General features: G+C 36.1%; 1 protein-coding gene across 3 annotated transcripts; it reads right to left on the bottom strand.

The window, feature by feature from the left end:
- Nucleotides 1-267: 267 nt before the first annotated feature.
- On the bottom strand, nt 268-14,918 carry LOC134792187 (uncharacterized). Of its 3 annotated transcripts, XM_063763425.1 has the most exons (10): nt 14,557-14,908; nt 10,715-10,902; nt 10,197-10,360; nt 9,493-9,746; nt 8,719-8,815; nt 7,703-7,802; nt 5,667-5,774; nt 2,801-2,965; nt 1,619-2,081; nt 271-696 (listed from the first exon to the last, which is right to left on the bottom strand). In XM_063763425.1, exons 1-9 carry the CDS (start codon nt 14,672-14,674, stop codon nt 2,025-2,027), a joined length of 1,251 nt encoding a protein of 416 aa, XP_063619495.1. In that variant the 5' UTR covers nt 14,675-14,908; the 3' UTR covers nt 271-696; nt 1,619-2,024. The 3 variants fall into 3 exon arrangements, with proteins under 3 accessions (XP_063619496.1, XP_063619495.1, XP_063619497.1); XM_063763426.1 differs by lacking the exon at nt 5,667-5,774 and having other exon boundaries at nt 268-696; nt 14,557-14,918; XM_063763427.1 differs by lacking the exon at nt 10,715-10,902 and having other exon boundaries at nt 277-696; nt 14,557-14,689.
- Nucleotides 14,919-15,534: the final 616 nt, after the last annotated feature.

Raw genomic sequence — 15,534 nt, 5'->3', positions numbered from 1 at the left:
TTGTGATATTCTGGTAAATCGATAATAAATAATATTAATATTTTATTCATCATAAAGCGCTGTCAACATTTTTATCGGGGTTTTTTAAAATTACGGTTATTTGGAGGTACCTAAAGCTACGTAAGTACATTAAACGTATACTATAATGGTCCAAATGAACAAAACTGCATGTAGTTGTGCTTACTACTTTTATTAATCTGCTTTATAAAATACTGTAAGGTCTTATTACAAACAAGTGTTAAGTAACTATTGTTTTAAAACAGATTCTAGCTCTACGTGACGTTAATTCACCATGTCAAACACAGCTCTTTTGTTGCGCTTGTATCCTTTGATAGTATCCAAGTACCTGTAGAGGTTCTGCCTTTCGTCCTTATTAAGATCCTCAGTTTTATGTACGTAGTAAGACAGGGTCCCGTCTTTTTGGTCAGTGATGGAGCCTTGTGGCGCTGGAGTTCGGTTGGAGTAGTTAAGAGTCAGAATGACGCCATCTTCTTTAGGATTCACGTTGCCGTGGAAGAGATAGTTGCGCAGGTTCTGAGACAAGTACTTGCCGATGTTGCCAACCTGGTAGTAGCCGGTCTGTCTGAAGCCCTCAAGGGTGAACTCGGGGTGGTTCCTCAACTAGTTTGCAAGTGTCTGCACTTCGCTCACTCGTATGGACAAGTCCTTTAGTGGTCCACCAGAGTTTGGGAAACTCTGAAAAGCAAAACCTTATTTTCAAGACACCTCGCAAGGCCTCTCTTTATTCATAAAAAAACCGTTGAGAAAGATGCATTTTGTCTACAAGAGTAACATAGTAATTAGATGCAATATTTGAGTTGCTTCCTCATGTTGGCTGGCGGCATTGAATTTTAAGGGATGAAATGAATTAATGATAAATATTTTATAGCATTTATTTGGATTTGATTTGTAATGTCATAAAAAATAAGTTTTTTAAATTAAATTAAACATACGTTTAATTCAGGCCTGGGACCCATAAAATATTGTGTTTAGCTCAAGATTTTACTTTTCAATTTTGAATTTTTTCGCTTGCTCGGTTGCTATTTGCAAGAGGATTTAAACAACAACTTTGCCCCCTTGTCAAACAAGTAAGTAAGTATTTTACCTATAAACGAAAATACTTTTCGAGCCTTTTTTTACTTATATTGAAATTGAAATCATGCTCGTAACTTCAAAACCAAATCATGGTTTGATTTGACATCACTCTCAGTTGCACCTACATCTCGGTTGCACAAAAATTATATGAGAGCACGATGCCCTAATCTTTAAAGGTCTTCAAGTTTAAGTTGATGTCACTAAAACCTTATTATAAGCAATTCAAAAGTACCTAACTCTACCCTATTTACAAATATTCAACCACACTCATTATAGGAAAACGCTAATTCGATAACGTTCATTAACAATATTTACAAAGATACTAAGTATATCAATTATCAATTTTCAACAAAACATAATTCACATTCATTATATTTTATTTAAATACGTAAATAGGTACCTCTTAGGCACTGGTAAAGTAACGCATTGCATAGTCGTTTTTTTTAAGTTGATCTTTTAGGACCATGAAAGCTCATAGTTGTGAACGGTCAGATTAATAATTTTCAACTACTTATATATTTACCTGGAGATTAGCAAGCGTAATCAAGTATCCGACGACATTCATCTTGTCTGAACTAATATGGCGCGATGTGTTCACTTCAGTTGTCCCTCCGACTTTGAGGCCCGAGTCCACTTCCAGCATTTATAATTAGTATTCGGACGAGACCACGTTCACTAACATTATTCCAAATTGTTTTGTGCAGATGTAAATAAGTGTCTTACAATTGGTCCCAATTTACATAAAAATATAGGAGGTGCCATTTTTACGTGTTTTGTGTTCTTCATGTCATTTTTGTGAGATAATGTAATGAGTGGAATTCATTGATGACAGGTGTCTTTTGCGACTGAAAAGTAGATTGTGAATGATCTAGAACAGTTTCCCTGTTCAAACTTTAGCTACGGTCGAATTATTCTAAACTATCTGCTGTTTACTCGTGACGCATTCCAAGTAAAACTGTAAGAGCACTGTATGAAGTCTTCACCAACTGAAAATGTAAAAATAATAAAGTTATTTTAAGATTTTTCCAATATTACATATTTATATTTGCATCGTATAAAGCTTCCGGCATATTTATATCTACTCATATTACAATGTGTTACACGACGCTATTGACAATTCTAGGGCTTAATATATTCAAACGTTCATATGGCCTAATTCAAATTACGAATCGTTATCGTCATTACATTTTAAAGAATAATTATACCAGTTGGTATAAAAATGAGCGGTTGCTCAAAAATTGCTGTCCCTGATTTTAAGACAGCGCACAGCACCGCAAGGATGCAATGATTACATACATTGGTGAATCCTAGTAATATATAATAGGTGGATATATATCCACCTAGACCTGACGATCCTGAGCAGTGAGGGACTAGCGCATGCCGATTGACGCGGCACAAACGATTGAGTAGGAGTTACTGGCACAGAGAATTGATGTTCTGGTTCTGACATATAAAGTACTGACGCGGGTATCCCAAAGCAAAGATGCAATGGTTACATACAATTGGTGGAGCCTAGTATTATAATGCCATCTAGACCACGAGCCTGGGCAGTGAGGGACTGACCCGACTGACGTAGAAAGATAGCGCATGCCGATTGACGCGGAACAAACGATAAAGTAGGAGTTACTGGCTATCCATTCCAGACCGAGCGGACAACGAGTTGATGTTCTGGTTCTGACATATAAAACACTGACGCGGCACATACGTTAGAGTAGGAGTTGAGCGATAGTTCTGTGATGCCGCCCGCAGTGAGCACGATCGGCTTAGAGGCCCGCGTGGCGACCAGCATGAGGCGCGCGCGCACTCCTGCCATGGTAGCCACCCCGCACTCCCAGCCTGAGCAGTACAGCGCGTTGCTGATGTTCTCGCTCTGACATAAAATAAAATATGTGACATTGATGACAATATCATCATATATGCTGCTATTTATTTATTTAGAAATTTCAATCAGGCAACAAGGCCCATATTACAAATACCTTACAGACTAACATAAGTAAACGGCCATAAATAATGCACATCGGCAATCATCGCATTTCCGAATACAAACGAATGCTCATTTCCATGTACATCAATTATTAGGTTAGTCATTTATCAGAATTTGAATTTAGAACTAAATACTTTATTGTTGTTTTGTTTTGATTTCACGTGAAATATATAGAGCTGTAAAACACGATGTAACTATTTTTAATTATTGCTATATTCTTGTTAGGGAAAAATAATCTTCATAAATATATATTTTATATAAGATCGACAAAAAGTGTAATATTGTAATGACAAATTGCTAGGCCATCGGCCACAACACGGTTTAACCCTGTACCTTTAGTCGACTTATGCGACACCCCAGGAAAGAAAAGGTTGGCGTTATTCTAATCGAACACCGCACGGGGAAAAATACGGAATTATAATAAAAACAAAATCATGTATATTCAATTCCTTCCATTTCACTATCTGTGCTCTCATTGAGGTCTGTGTCACTGCCACTATCAGCTGTATTTATTACTAGCCTATCCAATCTATCTATTCTGTCGTCCATAGCGTGTTGAATTCCTCGATATTCATTCTCGCATTTGATCGCATGATTGCAAACCTTTTTCCACTCATCAGCCCCGATCATGTTTACTTTTTCAGTTAATAATGTCTTTATTGAACTTAAATTCATATCCACATTTCTCGCGGCTACATAGCCTTTTAGTTGAGACCATATATTTTCAATTGGATTAAAATCCGGATGGTACGGTGGCAATCGCAACACAGTGTGCCCATGTTCGGCTAGTATCTTGTCCACGGAAAACTCTGTAAATCTGTCCTTGTGCTGACATATAATATTATATATCTGGGGTTTTGTTAATTTATGATCAACTGGAATTTCGTGTCTTTGTAACCAATTGATCATTTCCGGTTTATTGGTGTTTGAGTTGGGGGGTCTTTCAACATATTTATTGTGATAGGGTGCGTTGTCGATAACCAGAACAGAATTACTAGGTATATTTGGAATTAATTGATTAACCAGCCACTTCTCGTAGTTGTCGTTATTCATTTCGTTGTGATAATCACCTTTAGTGTTCGTGGATTTATACGTTAAAAAGGCTCCTGGTACAAAGCCTTTTTCGTTACCTGCGTGAACAATTATCAAACGTTGACCTTTTGAAATCGGTTTTTTTACTCCTATTTGCTTATCGTCACTCCAAGTTTTTCCTTTAGTGTGGGTTGTATGTATGTAGGACTCGTCCATATAGATAATATTTTTTCCTGCTTCGCGAAATTCGCGTATTTTGTCCAGATATTCAATTCGTTTGAGAGCTACATCTTGCTTTTCCATTAGCACTTTTCTGTTGTCTTTCATTTTAGTGAACTCAAATCCCATTTCATAAAGAATTTTTCTCAACGTCTTTACAGACCCATTATAATTAATAGCCTCAGATAATTTAGCTTTTAATGATTTTACTGTCGGCAGTTCTTTGTAACGCAGATGAAAATCGTACACCATTCTTCTAACAACATCATAATCAAATCATAAACGAAATTGTTTTTTTGGTCTCCCATTTTTTCGAGAGCTGGATTTTGTTCCACTGGAATGTGTATTATCAGTGCCAGTGCCGACGTCGTTTAATAAATTGTTCAAAGTTCTTCTTGAAATTCCAGTGGCATCTGCAACTCTCTGTTGAACCTTCTTAAAATAATTACTTACATTAACATCCTCATGCTTTTTAAACTGGTTGGCTTCAGATAAAAAATATTTATAAACATTGTGGATAATTTCGCGTGACTGGTAGAGTAACGGCTTACCTTTTTTCCCTATAGATGCCATAGTACAAATTTAATTTTATAGGGTTTTTGCAGCTCTATATATATATTGACTTAGATAGGCGACTGCACTCTCTCGCATTTGAACCATGACTGACAAAACAAACGTCATGGTGTGTGCGACACAGATATCGCTATACGAAGTCGAAATTAGCCGATTGCCTCTTTCTAAAGCTCGATGTGCATTCTTTTTGGCCCTTTACTGTACTTATGTATTTTATAAACTTAAAGCTAAACACTATTTAGTCGACAAAACGGCGTGGCTCCGTTGCATCGGTTGCTCTTGTGTCGGATTCGGCAGTTTGCCCCGGATTCTCCGAAACACGACATCTTTCGGCCAGAAGCCATAGACTTACTCGTAGACTATAGTACCTATTTCATAGGCGTCGGACACTTAAAATCGTCTTCCACTAGCACAAATAGCGTTTTGTTTGAATCTTTTTTATGGTTTAATAAGCAGAATCCTATAAAGTCTATAAACTATCTATGTACCGGAATTTATGGCTAGTTGCGCTATTCAGGCTTGCCATATTTTTATAGTGGTTTCTGCTAGGTATTTGTAAGCCAAATGTAACTTAAAAAATCTCTTTGGCCGTTTTTGCGTTGGTAATTTTAGGTATTCACTATTAAAGTATACCATACTTCAATACTCGTCATAATACTATTATAATACTGGGGTAGAGTAATAATGATTTTTTATAAACGTACTCTAACGGCAGTACATTAGTATTAAGTTTATTAAATATACTTAATAACAGGTGTCTTACCTGAATTTTAATCTCATCGCACCACCGACAGACTACGAACAGCTCGAACAAGTTGTAGCCGAGGAACAGCAGACTCATGAAGAACTTAATGAAACTCACGGTCAACGTCTGAAAATAATATCTATGTTTCTAATGTCATAATAATATGTATACAGGGTGAATCACCCTATATAAGGACAGTTAGAACTTAAAGGTTTGTTATTTTAAGTCGTTGTCCTATACAGGATGCCCAGTAATTAACGGATAACCTTCTAACCACCGACAGGGCACCTTAAGCTGGTCCAGAAAATGCACATATAGGTCTAGTAAAAGTTTCGTGGTTTTCAAGATAATCGCACTTTTCTAATTTTGGTTCCTTGTTTCACTAGACAGAAAGAAAAGTTATGAATATCAGGAAAATAGGGGAAAGAATACGGACACCGAATATAAAAGATTTTAAGGCTAATGAAAATTGGGGATACCGAATTTGTAATGACCTCTATTATTATTGGGTATCCAATTTCGGAGGTTACGTTAGGTTCAAAGTCAAAATATTTTTACACCAGCTGTTTAAAAACGACTAACTATAACTATTTTGTTTGTGCCAGATACCTACAGACATATACAGTTGCCCGTGTCGCATCCAAGCGTTGACCGGAAAATGCGAAAACTCGTGTCCAAGTTGCATATAATACAGAGACTACGACATACTATTTTTTTCTCAAACATGCAATGAAATATTGATGTTATGTTCCTTATAATAGGCTGCGAAGTATGACGTTTCAGGTGCGGCTAGGACAAAAGGTCGTTAATGGAATTTCATACACATCTTGCAGGCCTAGGCCGGCAAAGTCCTCTTTTTTAATTTTCATTTCACAGATATTTGTGACACAGCATCGTGGCATTCATCCATTAAAAAAAATTAGAGGCAGTATTTGCTTTATGGTTCGTAATGACACTCTGCCACTACGCCTATAAAAAAAAAAAAAAAACAAAAAACAATGTTTGCTATAATTTGCAGTTTTATTTGTATAAAATCAACATGAACTTAATAAATAATACATTCTATAATTTTAAATTATAAATTTAACTACACAAATAAAAACATTTAAAATATTTCATCTAAACGTTAGCGGTAAAAAGGTCTACTCAAACACGCGTAGTTATATTTTTTAAATTGTTATGGAGGTAAAGGTGAAAAATATTCATTCTGTTTTATTGGATTTATGGTACGTTGTTGATTTTTTGACTTTAATATGAGTTCCGACGAAATAATGAAATTAATATTAATTGTAATCGTAGGCGTTGGAATTGGCAGCGTAAGCAGAATTGATTTTAATAACTTGCTGCCTCTGCCGCCAAGTCAAAGACGAAGTATGTATATGGTTGCTTATGGCAATTTTATTATTTGAGAAACTAAGAAAAATGGCTTACAGTTTATTAGAAACAGTTTTGTGGCATATTTTAAATGGATGTAACTACAAATTCGTCAACACTGTGGAAATTATACTTATTTACTCCGTGCATAAAGCAACGATGTATGTGAAACATGATATCAACATGAAAGACAATGTAAACTTATGTGACGAAAACGACAGTCAGACGGATACAAGGCGAAAAAATCAAAGATACATGAAACTATACGGGTAGTAAAAATACACGACTCGTGTAAAACATACGCGTGATAATGATATAGGTACGTGTTGGTTATATTTTGGGTGTACTTTACTTTTAGTTTTTTCTATAAATAAAACTTGGGTTTCGTGGATTTTTTATTTTATTTATTTCATTGCATGTTTGAGAAAAGCACTATACATACCTCGGCGGGAAATGGGGTTGCCCGCGCTCAGACCTATACCCGACCTCGCTTCGCTCGGCCGTCTATATGTCTTCGGCCGGCAACCCCTTTCGTCCCGGCCTCTGTAGTAATGTACTATTATACCATATGTTTCAGGGAAACAAGTTTATAGCAAAGCCTTGGTATAACATGGATGTAGCGAAATATTATTAAAATACACAGGCATTTAATTTACGAACACAGTTTAATAAACTCTTACCATCGCGACTTGATAACCCGCGAAACAAATTTGCAAGCCGCTTGCCGCCATTTGTCCCAACATCGGTGGGCTGATGGTCTTACGGAGCTCCATAGTGTGCCTGAAGTTATAAGTGAATATTAAAGTATGAAGCGTTTTGAACCGTAAAATATAAGCGCTGAAGACGCTCGCTGTCATCCTCGGGTAAGTATGCTGTTGTTGCTGCTGTACCGATACAAATTCTTGTTTATTTATATATATATATTTCGGGGATCTTGAAAACGGCTCTAACGATTTCGATAAAATTTGCTATATGGGGGTTTCGGGGACGTTAAATCGATCTAGCTAGGTCTTATTTCTGGAAAAACGCGCATTTTTTTAGTTTGTATATTATTTCCGAACAAAGCTCGGTCTCCCAGATATTTATATTTACAAGACGACGTTCGGATGGCAACTGCAGAGCTGCTTTACTGTTATAAAATTAATTGGCAGTTGCAAATTTCCTCCTAAACTTACAATTGAAAAAGAGATCTCACGATTTATACCTACAGAGTGTTCGGTTGTTAAAAAAACTAGTATAGGGATAGGGAAGGCTCTACGTTACATTAACTATATAATTCTATTAGACGTGAAACTCTAAATTATTTAAGTGTCCAAAATTGGGATAAACACTTTAAGCTCATCAAGTTTGACAAATCTTATTAAGTATAAAGTTTTGCCATGATTTATCTAGGTTATTAGCATAATTTTATTGGACGGATTTGACTTTTGAGTTACTAGATTCATAATTAGCTCTGTTATCTAATTTAAAGTGAATGCTAATTTTCCTTTGTAATTTCCTTATGAAGACCTGTCTTTTAGTGCCACTTGTGCCGCTTGTGGATCCACTGTTTGTCATGGATAATATTAAATTCCGAACGTGAGGAAAACATAAAACGTAAACCGATTAATTAACCGTAGGCACCTCACTTAGAAGTAAGTAGGTATTTGAAGGTTTCAATGGGATATTATAATTAAGTAGTAGGTATAATAGTTACATCAAAATATTTTTGTGTTGTTCAACCAGGAGGCCCAGCCGGGAAATATAGACTTCTCTGAAGCTGCTGTCACGAACAAGTTGGTCTCTGCTTAAACCTAAAAAAGATATTTAGCATACACAATAAACTAAATCTTTATTTACCATCACAAATATATTTTTTTCCTTTATTACTTATAGTAGTCAAGTGACAGCTTCCAATTTGATCATCAACCTGTTACTCACTCACATCTCACATTACAGTCATACACTGTTAATTGATAGTGATAAGCTCGTGTTGCTGATTCTTTTTATAGGCACCCTTCCTTATTGAGATACTCTGTTAAATTTACTAATATTTACTTTTCAAATGAAACTACACCATCCAAGAGCATGTTGATGACCAATCTCAATTAGCAATGGTAATTCACGGACACTTAAAACATCAGCCAGGATCGTATCTAAGGTACAAATCCGTCATGTTTACTCATTTGACGATCGTTATGAGATATCCACGCTTAGCCGTATTGACATTGTTTTTTATATTATTTTTCTTTTTATATTATTTGACAATGTTAAAAACTTTAGTTAATTAATCGATTGCTTATAATGGTTTTAAATTGTGTATTGCTTGCCATTTGCATAACTATTATCAATTGTTATTTTCCTACTTGACGATCATAATATAAATTCGTATAGATTAGTGTAAAATAATCTATATTGTAATTTGATATTATGAAATAAATAAATCTAAATCTAAATCACTCACCCTTTGCAAACAACTCAGCTCATTTACCTTTAAAGTCCTTTTCGCAATCGTCTAGAATATTCTCGAAGCAGTCAGCCAGAACCGTATACTGGCAAATGAGGTGAATGAGGTGCGCCTGCATGATGACGTCGTTGACCATTATGAAGAAGGCGGTATAGTGGAAGGCGACGATGTGAATGGTGTACACGATGGGATACCGCGAGGACCTGCGCCAGTCCACGCCTAGCCACAGATTCACGGTTAGATTGTATTCTATGTCGTCCACCAAAGGGTAAACATACCTGGCAGGGAGGGAAAACATATCTGTGTTATTTTTGAATGTTGATTCCTCGAATGTTAAATCGGAATTTCAAATTGCCTACGCAAGTGACAATATTTTAATCTATCTTCATTGACGAAGGCCTTCGTTATTTTGGCGACACTCCAAAGCAAATAGAAAAATAATTCAATTCAAAACAATTGGCGACTGGACTTAAATTAAGTCTGAAAAGTAGCCGCGGAGCAGATTTTCTTGGTTCTCTTGAAAGTATTGATTTAAGTTAAATCTGTGTTAAGCTTTATTTGACTAGAATCGGTACTTTTCACATTTTCGTTTCTGTTTTAATAAATTACACTGTAACTGCGTGGGCAGTAGACGGACAGAAAATAGATAGGTATATTTTCATACCGACTTAAAAAAGTGGGTTTTCAATTCGTCAGTATATTTATTTATATTTATGTGTTCCTCGTACCATGCGGCTAGTGTCAGGCTGCCCAATCCCAGCATAAGCTTCAAGTATGTCTCGCTTTTCTCCATCCAGTACTCCACCAGCGCTTTCCTCGCGGGTGTCGACGTGTCTAGGTTTGAGATCTGCATGGACGTTGCCAAGTTCTTGTAGACGTGCTCGTGCATTCGCTGAATGCATTATTTTAGAATAAAGATTTTGAAAATAGCAGTCGACTAATTGATTTTGTCTGTGAGTTTTTCATTTATTTTAAAATAATAAGGACTTCATTAATTTTGCATTAATTCTACTCAAATGCAACTTGACAGCATTATTAGAAGCTAAATAAATAATTTCAATTTGATTGTAGGAGAGTGGTAGGGGGTAGGGGTATGCCAGAATATTTGAGAATATATTTTGAAGAAATTACATAAAGTTGGCATCGAATATCTATGATAATGTTCCCAGTTCAATACAAAATCTATATTAAATATCTTAAAGTACTAGAAATAACTAACGTAACTCCTCTGCATTTATATACTTACCATGTACTTATACCGAAACAGAGCCATCACTTGTATGAGGCTGACATTCAGCTGCTCGATGATGGTGTCCAGCGAGGACGCGAAAGTGATCATGTACCACACTTCGGCCACCATGAACGTTGCTATCATTAGCTTCACGGTATTGCTGTAGAGCTTATAGAAAAAGCCATGGTCCGAGTTGGAGAACCCTAATGCAGTAGGCACTTTATTATATATATCGGGTGTTCCAGAAAGTATAAGCACAACTTTGCGATGCTGCCTTTTGGATTCATTCAATCGACACTTTTTGGGCTCTTACTAAGGATATATCTCCGAAAAAATATTAAGCTTCCAGATTCTATCGAGGCCTTCAATAAAACTGGTTGGAAGTATCCAAAGACATCAGAAATATTAAATCTGTGCTGAAGCGTACCTATGTCGAGGGTTCCATCCAAGTTGCGATTTCTGGCTTACGGTTGACGATGTCAGTGTACCTGAATTTGTTGCAAAATAAGTAGAAATTTAATAGTTTTAATACTGACTAATAAGTAATTGTAAAATTTAAGAAAAATATTGTATTATATCGATTGGAGCTTGTGCTTATACTTTCTGAAATACCCGATAATATCTACATACAAATTTAAAATGCAGGAAGTTGCGCAGGATAATAGTTAAGATTAAGCAGGATAGTTAATTGAATTGAACTTAGTATCTATAAAAGTAGCATGTACGCACCTTAAACTTTTCTGTATAAACAATATTTTGGATACAATAAGCTTTTAAAAAATATTGTTATATATTTTAACTACAGTTATTTTGAGATCTTCTATCCATTGAAGATTTATTTTCAATGGTAGGCATCTATTTAATTATATTTAGTTTCTATTATAATAGTACAGCGTGATGGTATTAAATAAAACTAAAGTTTTTCCTCAAAATTGATCAATCCCGACAGAATCATCAAAAGTTTAATTACACTTCACTGTATAAAAATAGGTCTATTTTATTCTATATTTTGTATTTATATACGTATTCCCAGCACGCTCTTTTCAATGGAATATTCGCTATAAAATTTCCTCTCCGGAACTTTTTAAGAAAAATATATTATATTTACATTATTTGCCTCTTTAAAGTGTAGAAAGGGATAATATTTCAGCTCCTACTATATTTTTTGCTGCTAAACCTAAAACGTATAAAATATATTTGCAATGAAACCAATAGGTAGGGCGGCGAGCTTTTTTATTTCAAAGAAACTAATACTTTAGTAGGTACCTATGTAATTGGATTCCACTGAAACCGTTTGTAAAAGGATGCCGACATAACTGACTCGGACTCAACAATTCGTTCTTTGCTGAGCTTGTTCAAGAACAAACAGATTTTCCTCCTAGGGATGCGACAGATAGGAAAAAATCCTTTCTTATATAATACGCGATACTAGAAATTCATAATGAGGGAATTTTTCATTGTACCATCGAGAAAACAATTATGCAGTTAGTAAGCCTCATTATAAGCTGATGAAGTCTTCACGGAAAAAATAAGCTCTAGCAAAGTACCAATTTGGCTTCGTTAAAATTTATTTAGTTGAATACAACTCTGAGACTTATTTAAAATGCGGAATTAAGCTTTGTAATTGTCAAACAAGCAATTATTGCTAAACGTTCTAGGTTGTTTTAACCAAGTACTAATTTGTTTTCAAGTCTTAGTGAATATAAATGCGTGTTATTTACTTTTAATAAATTTAATTGCATAATTTTACCAACTTACGTTAACCTAGTCGACTTCTTTGATTTTGACAACGAACTTTGCAGGCTCCCTCCGAGCCAAGTCACTCGGTTGTAGACAGCAAAAACTTATTTATTTCTAGCCATTTCATTTTCTCAGTGTTCTTTCGAACAAAGTTGCGTGTCCTAGTTCATCTACATTCAGCAGCAGAAGTAGCTAAAGTATGAGTTACACAACAGTAACAAACACTATTAGTACGGGAAGTAGTGTCATAAGGTGCAAATTTTGGTATCGGATGAATTCACTTAGCACAGATGTAATATACGTAAAGCTAAGCTAATTTAGCCCGGTAGACATCCGCCACCCCCTGGCAGGTAGGCAGGGGGGGCAGTGAAAGTAATTTGTAATGGATTCAAGCTTTCAACTCCTTTTTAACCCCGTTAGAGGATGAATTTTTAAAAACGTTGAAATTACTTTTCTTGTATTCTAATAATATAATATGCATATACAAAGTTTCAAGCCCCACACTCGTAAAAAATTTTGATCGCCATACATATTTTACCCCTATTTCGCCACCTTAGGGGACGAATTTTCAAAAACGCTGAAATTAGTTTTCTTGTATTTCAATAATATATCTTTTAACGAAGTTTGCAATTCCTAGCTTAAAATAAAACATGAACCCCATACAAACTTTCATCCCCTTTTTAACCCCCTTAGGGGTTGAATTTTTCAAAATCGCTTCTTATCTCTTGTAGACATTATAAATGTAACCTGGTGTGTACATTTCAACTTTCTAGCATTTGTAGTTTTGGCTGATAATAGTAATAGTTGAATAAAAAAAATAGCAAACCGATTTTGATTTGAGCGTCAATATTTTTATTTTTTTCTATTAAACTGTACATTAAATGTCTCAAAAATGAATTCCTCATGCCCGATTTATCTGGAAATGATACCAAACTCTAGAGTACCTAGGTGGTAGGTAAATAGAAGCCGATATGATATGTGTAACTTTGGATGGGTAACTGATGTACATCTTGCTAACATAATCTCGTCTGCCAAGGTGTTTCGGCAGGAAAGGCCTTGGCAGACTTATATATTCCTGAAATGAGGGTTCATACCTACCGACTGGAATTAGTTTCATGGTGGTATCAGATGGGTTAGTGTACGGTAACCGATGGTCATCTTGCTTATAATCTCGTCTGCCAAGGTGTTTCGGCAGGAAAAACCTCGGCAGACTTATATATTCCTCAAATGGCGGTTCATACCTACCGACTGGAATTGGTTTCATGGTGGTATCAGATGGGTTGATGTAGGGTAACTGATGTACACCTTGCTAACATAATCTCGTCTGCCAAGGTGTTTCGGCTAGAAAAGCCCTGGCAGACTTATGTATTCCTGAAATGAGGGTTCATACCTACCGACTGGAATTGGTTTCATCGTGGTATCAGATGGGTTAGTGTACGGTAACCGATGGTCATCTTGCTTATAATCTCGTCTGCCAAGGTGTTTCGGCAGGAAAACCCTTGGCAGACTTATATATTCCTAAAATGGGGGTTAATACCTAACGACTGGAATGGGTTTCATGATGGTATCAGATGAGTTAGTGTAGGGTAACCGATGGTTACCTTGCTCACATAATCTCGTTTGTCAAGGTGTTTCGGCAGGAAAAGCCTTGGCAGACTTATATATTCCTGACATGAGGGTTCATACCTACCGACTGGAATTGGTTTCATGGTGGTATCAGATGGGTTAAATTAGAGGTCCCGGTGGCCACCTTTGAAAACGTCTGCCAAGCACTTCCGGCAAAAAAAAATACTGGCAGACTTCGCTTTTCTGTGTCTACATGTAAATTTGTAACTGCTGCCACAACTATTATTTCGGTATCAGATGGGTTAAATCAGCCCCCTTTTTTCGCACCGGAAGTGGCCTTCTTTTTCGTACTTTCGGCAAGTTCCGCCGTGGCAGACTATCGAATTCGGACTTAGCATCACTTTTATGGGAAACCATTGTACATTTCATCGTGGTATCAAGTCGGTTAGAAAATTTGCGGCCAGCTCTTCTACTACCATATTGAACACCTCAGCCTCGCCCGCTTAGCTACCTACTGGTATTTCTGCTGCAAACTGCAACATTGTAGGTACCTGCTATATAAGTGATGCGATAGACGGTCTCAAAAAATGTTGTTTCCATTTCGCCACTGGAGTCCTCTAAGGCTTTAGTATGGGTTATTGCCCGCCAGAGAGACTTTAAGAGAACCATTGCGCTACCCAGCTCCTGCTATACTGTGCTATGTAGATATCAACTGCGTTTAAAATTGTATGTAGTCAAATTACACGTGCTTGTTAGTGATTAAATGTAGATCAGATACGGGCGCGTTTCCATTTTAGGTTCGGGCCCGACGCGACGCCCTGCGGCAACCCACTCCGCTTATTTACTCTTTGCCGTTTACATTTTCGTAAACCATTTTGCGAACGTTTGTAACATACTTTCTCGTTATTTGATTTGTTCTTTTACATAGAATTTCGATTAAGGCCTAGTTATGTTATATTATATATTACTATCCTGCTGTAAATTGTAATACATACCTATTATTTATTAGGTAGCATTAACAACGAAAATTTACTAAACAAGTTAATGTTTAGTAAATCGACAATTGATAGTTTTTAGATTGATTATTGGACCTTTTGCTTTCGTAAAACACCATAAAAATAACTTCACCAAGTTCAGACTATTCAAATTCTTTTTTTTAAATAGTTGCTTTTTTACACAATGTTTTACATATAGCTAGGTAACTCAACGGTCTATGATTAGGCGAACAATGCTCAATAACTATTTCTAAATGTTCACATTTCGAATAACCTAGCCTTAAGTGATTCAATATACAGTAGGCGAAGTATGAAGCCGTATAAAAAGCCATATTCTGATTCTAAAAACCTGATACCAATCTTGGTATATCTCGCCCGCACTAATGTATTAACGGTAGAGGGATGCCCTACGCATTCTATCATGTTGGTATGACTGTTTTCTGAAATGAAAATCTGAACGAGGAATGTAAAGGAGGAATGTAACAGAAAGTAGGTACCTGTACCTGCATCGATGCATCGCCCACAAACTTTTCA

Source organism: Cydia splendana, chromosome 7 (assembly GCF_910591565.1).
Source record: "Cydia splendana chromosome 7, ilCydSple1.2, whole genome shotgun sequence".
Taxonomy (NCBI): domain Eukaryota; kingdom Metazoa; phylum Arthropoda; class Insecta; order Lepidoptera; family Tortricidae; genus Cydia; species Cydia splendana.
This window is presented reverse-complemented; position numbering and strand designations above follow the sequence as displayed.

Bases quoted from the DNA above. Each gene is read 5' to 3' on its own strand.
- LOC134792187 (XM_063763425.1), bottom strand. From the start codon at position 14,674: ATGGTTCTCTTAAAGTCTCTCTGGCGGGCAATAACCCATACTAAAGCC. The intron at 10,361-10,714 runs GTAAGTATATAA...TAATGCATTCAG, and splicing joins TGTTTCGGTATAAGTACATG to CGAATGCACGAGCACGTCTA. The intron at 2,966-5,666 runs GTAAGACACCTG...ATTTTATGTCAG, and splicing joins GCGATGAGATTAAAATTCAG to AGCGAGAACATCAGCAACGC.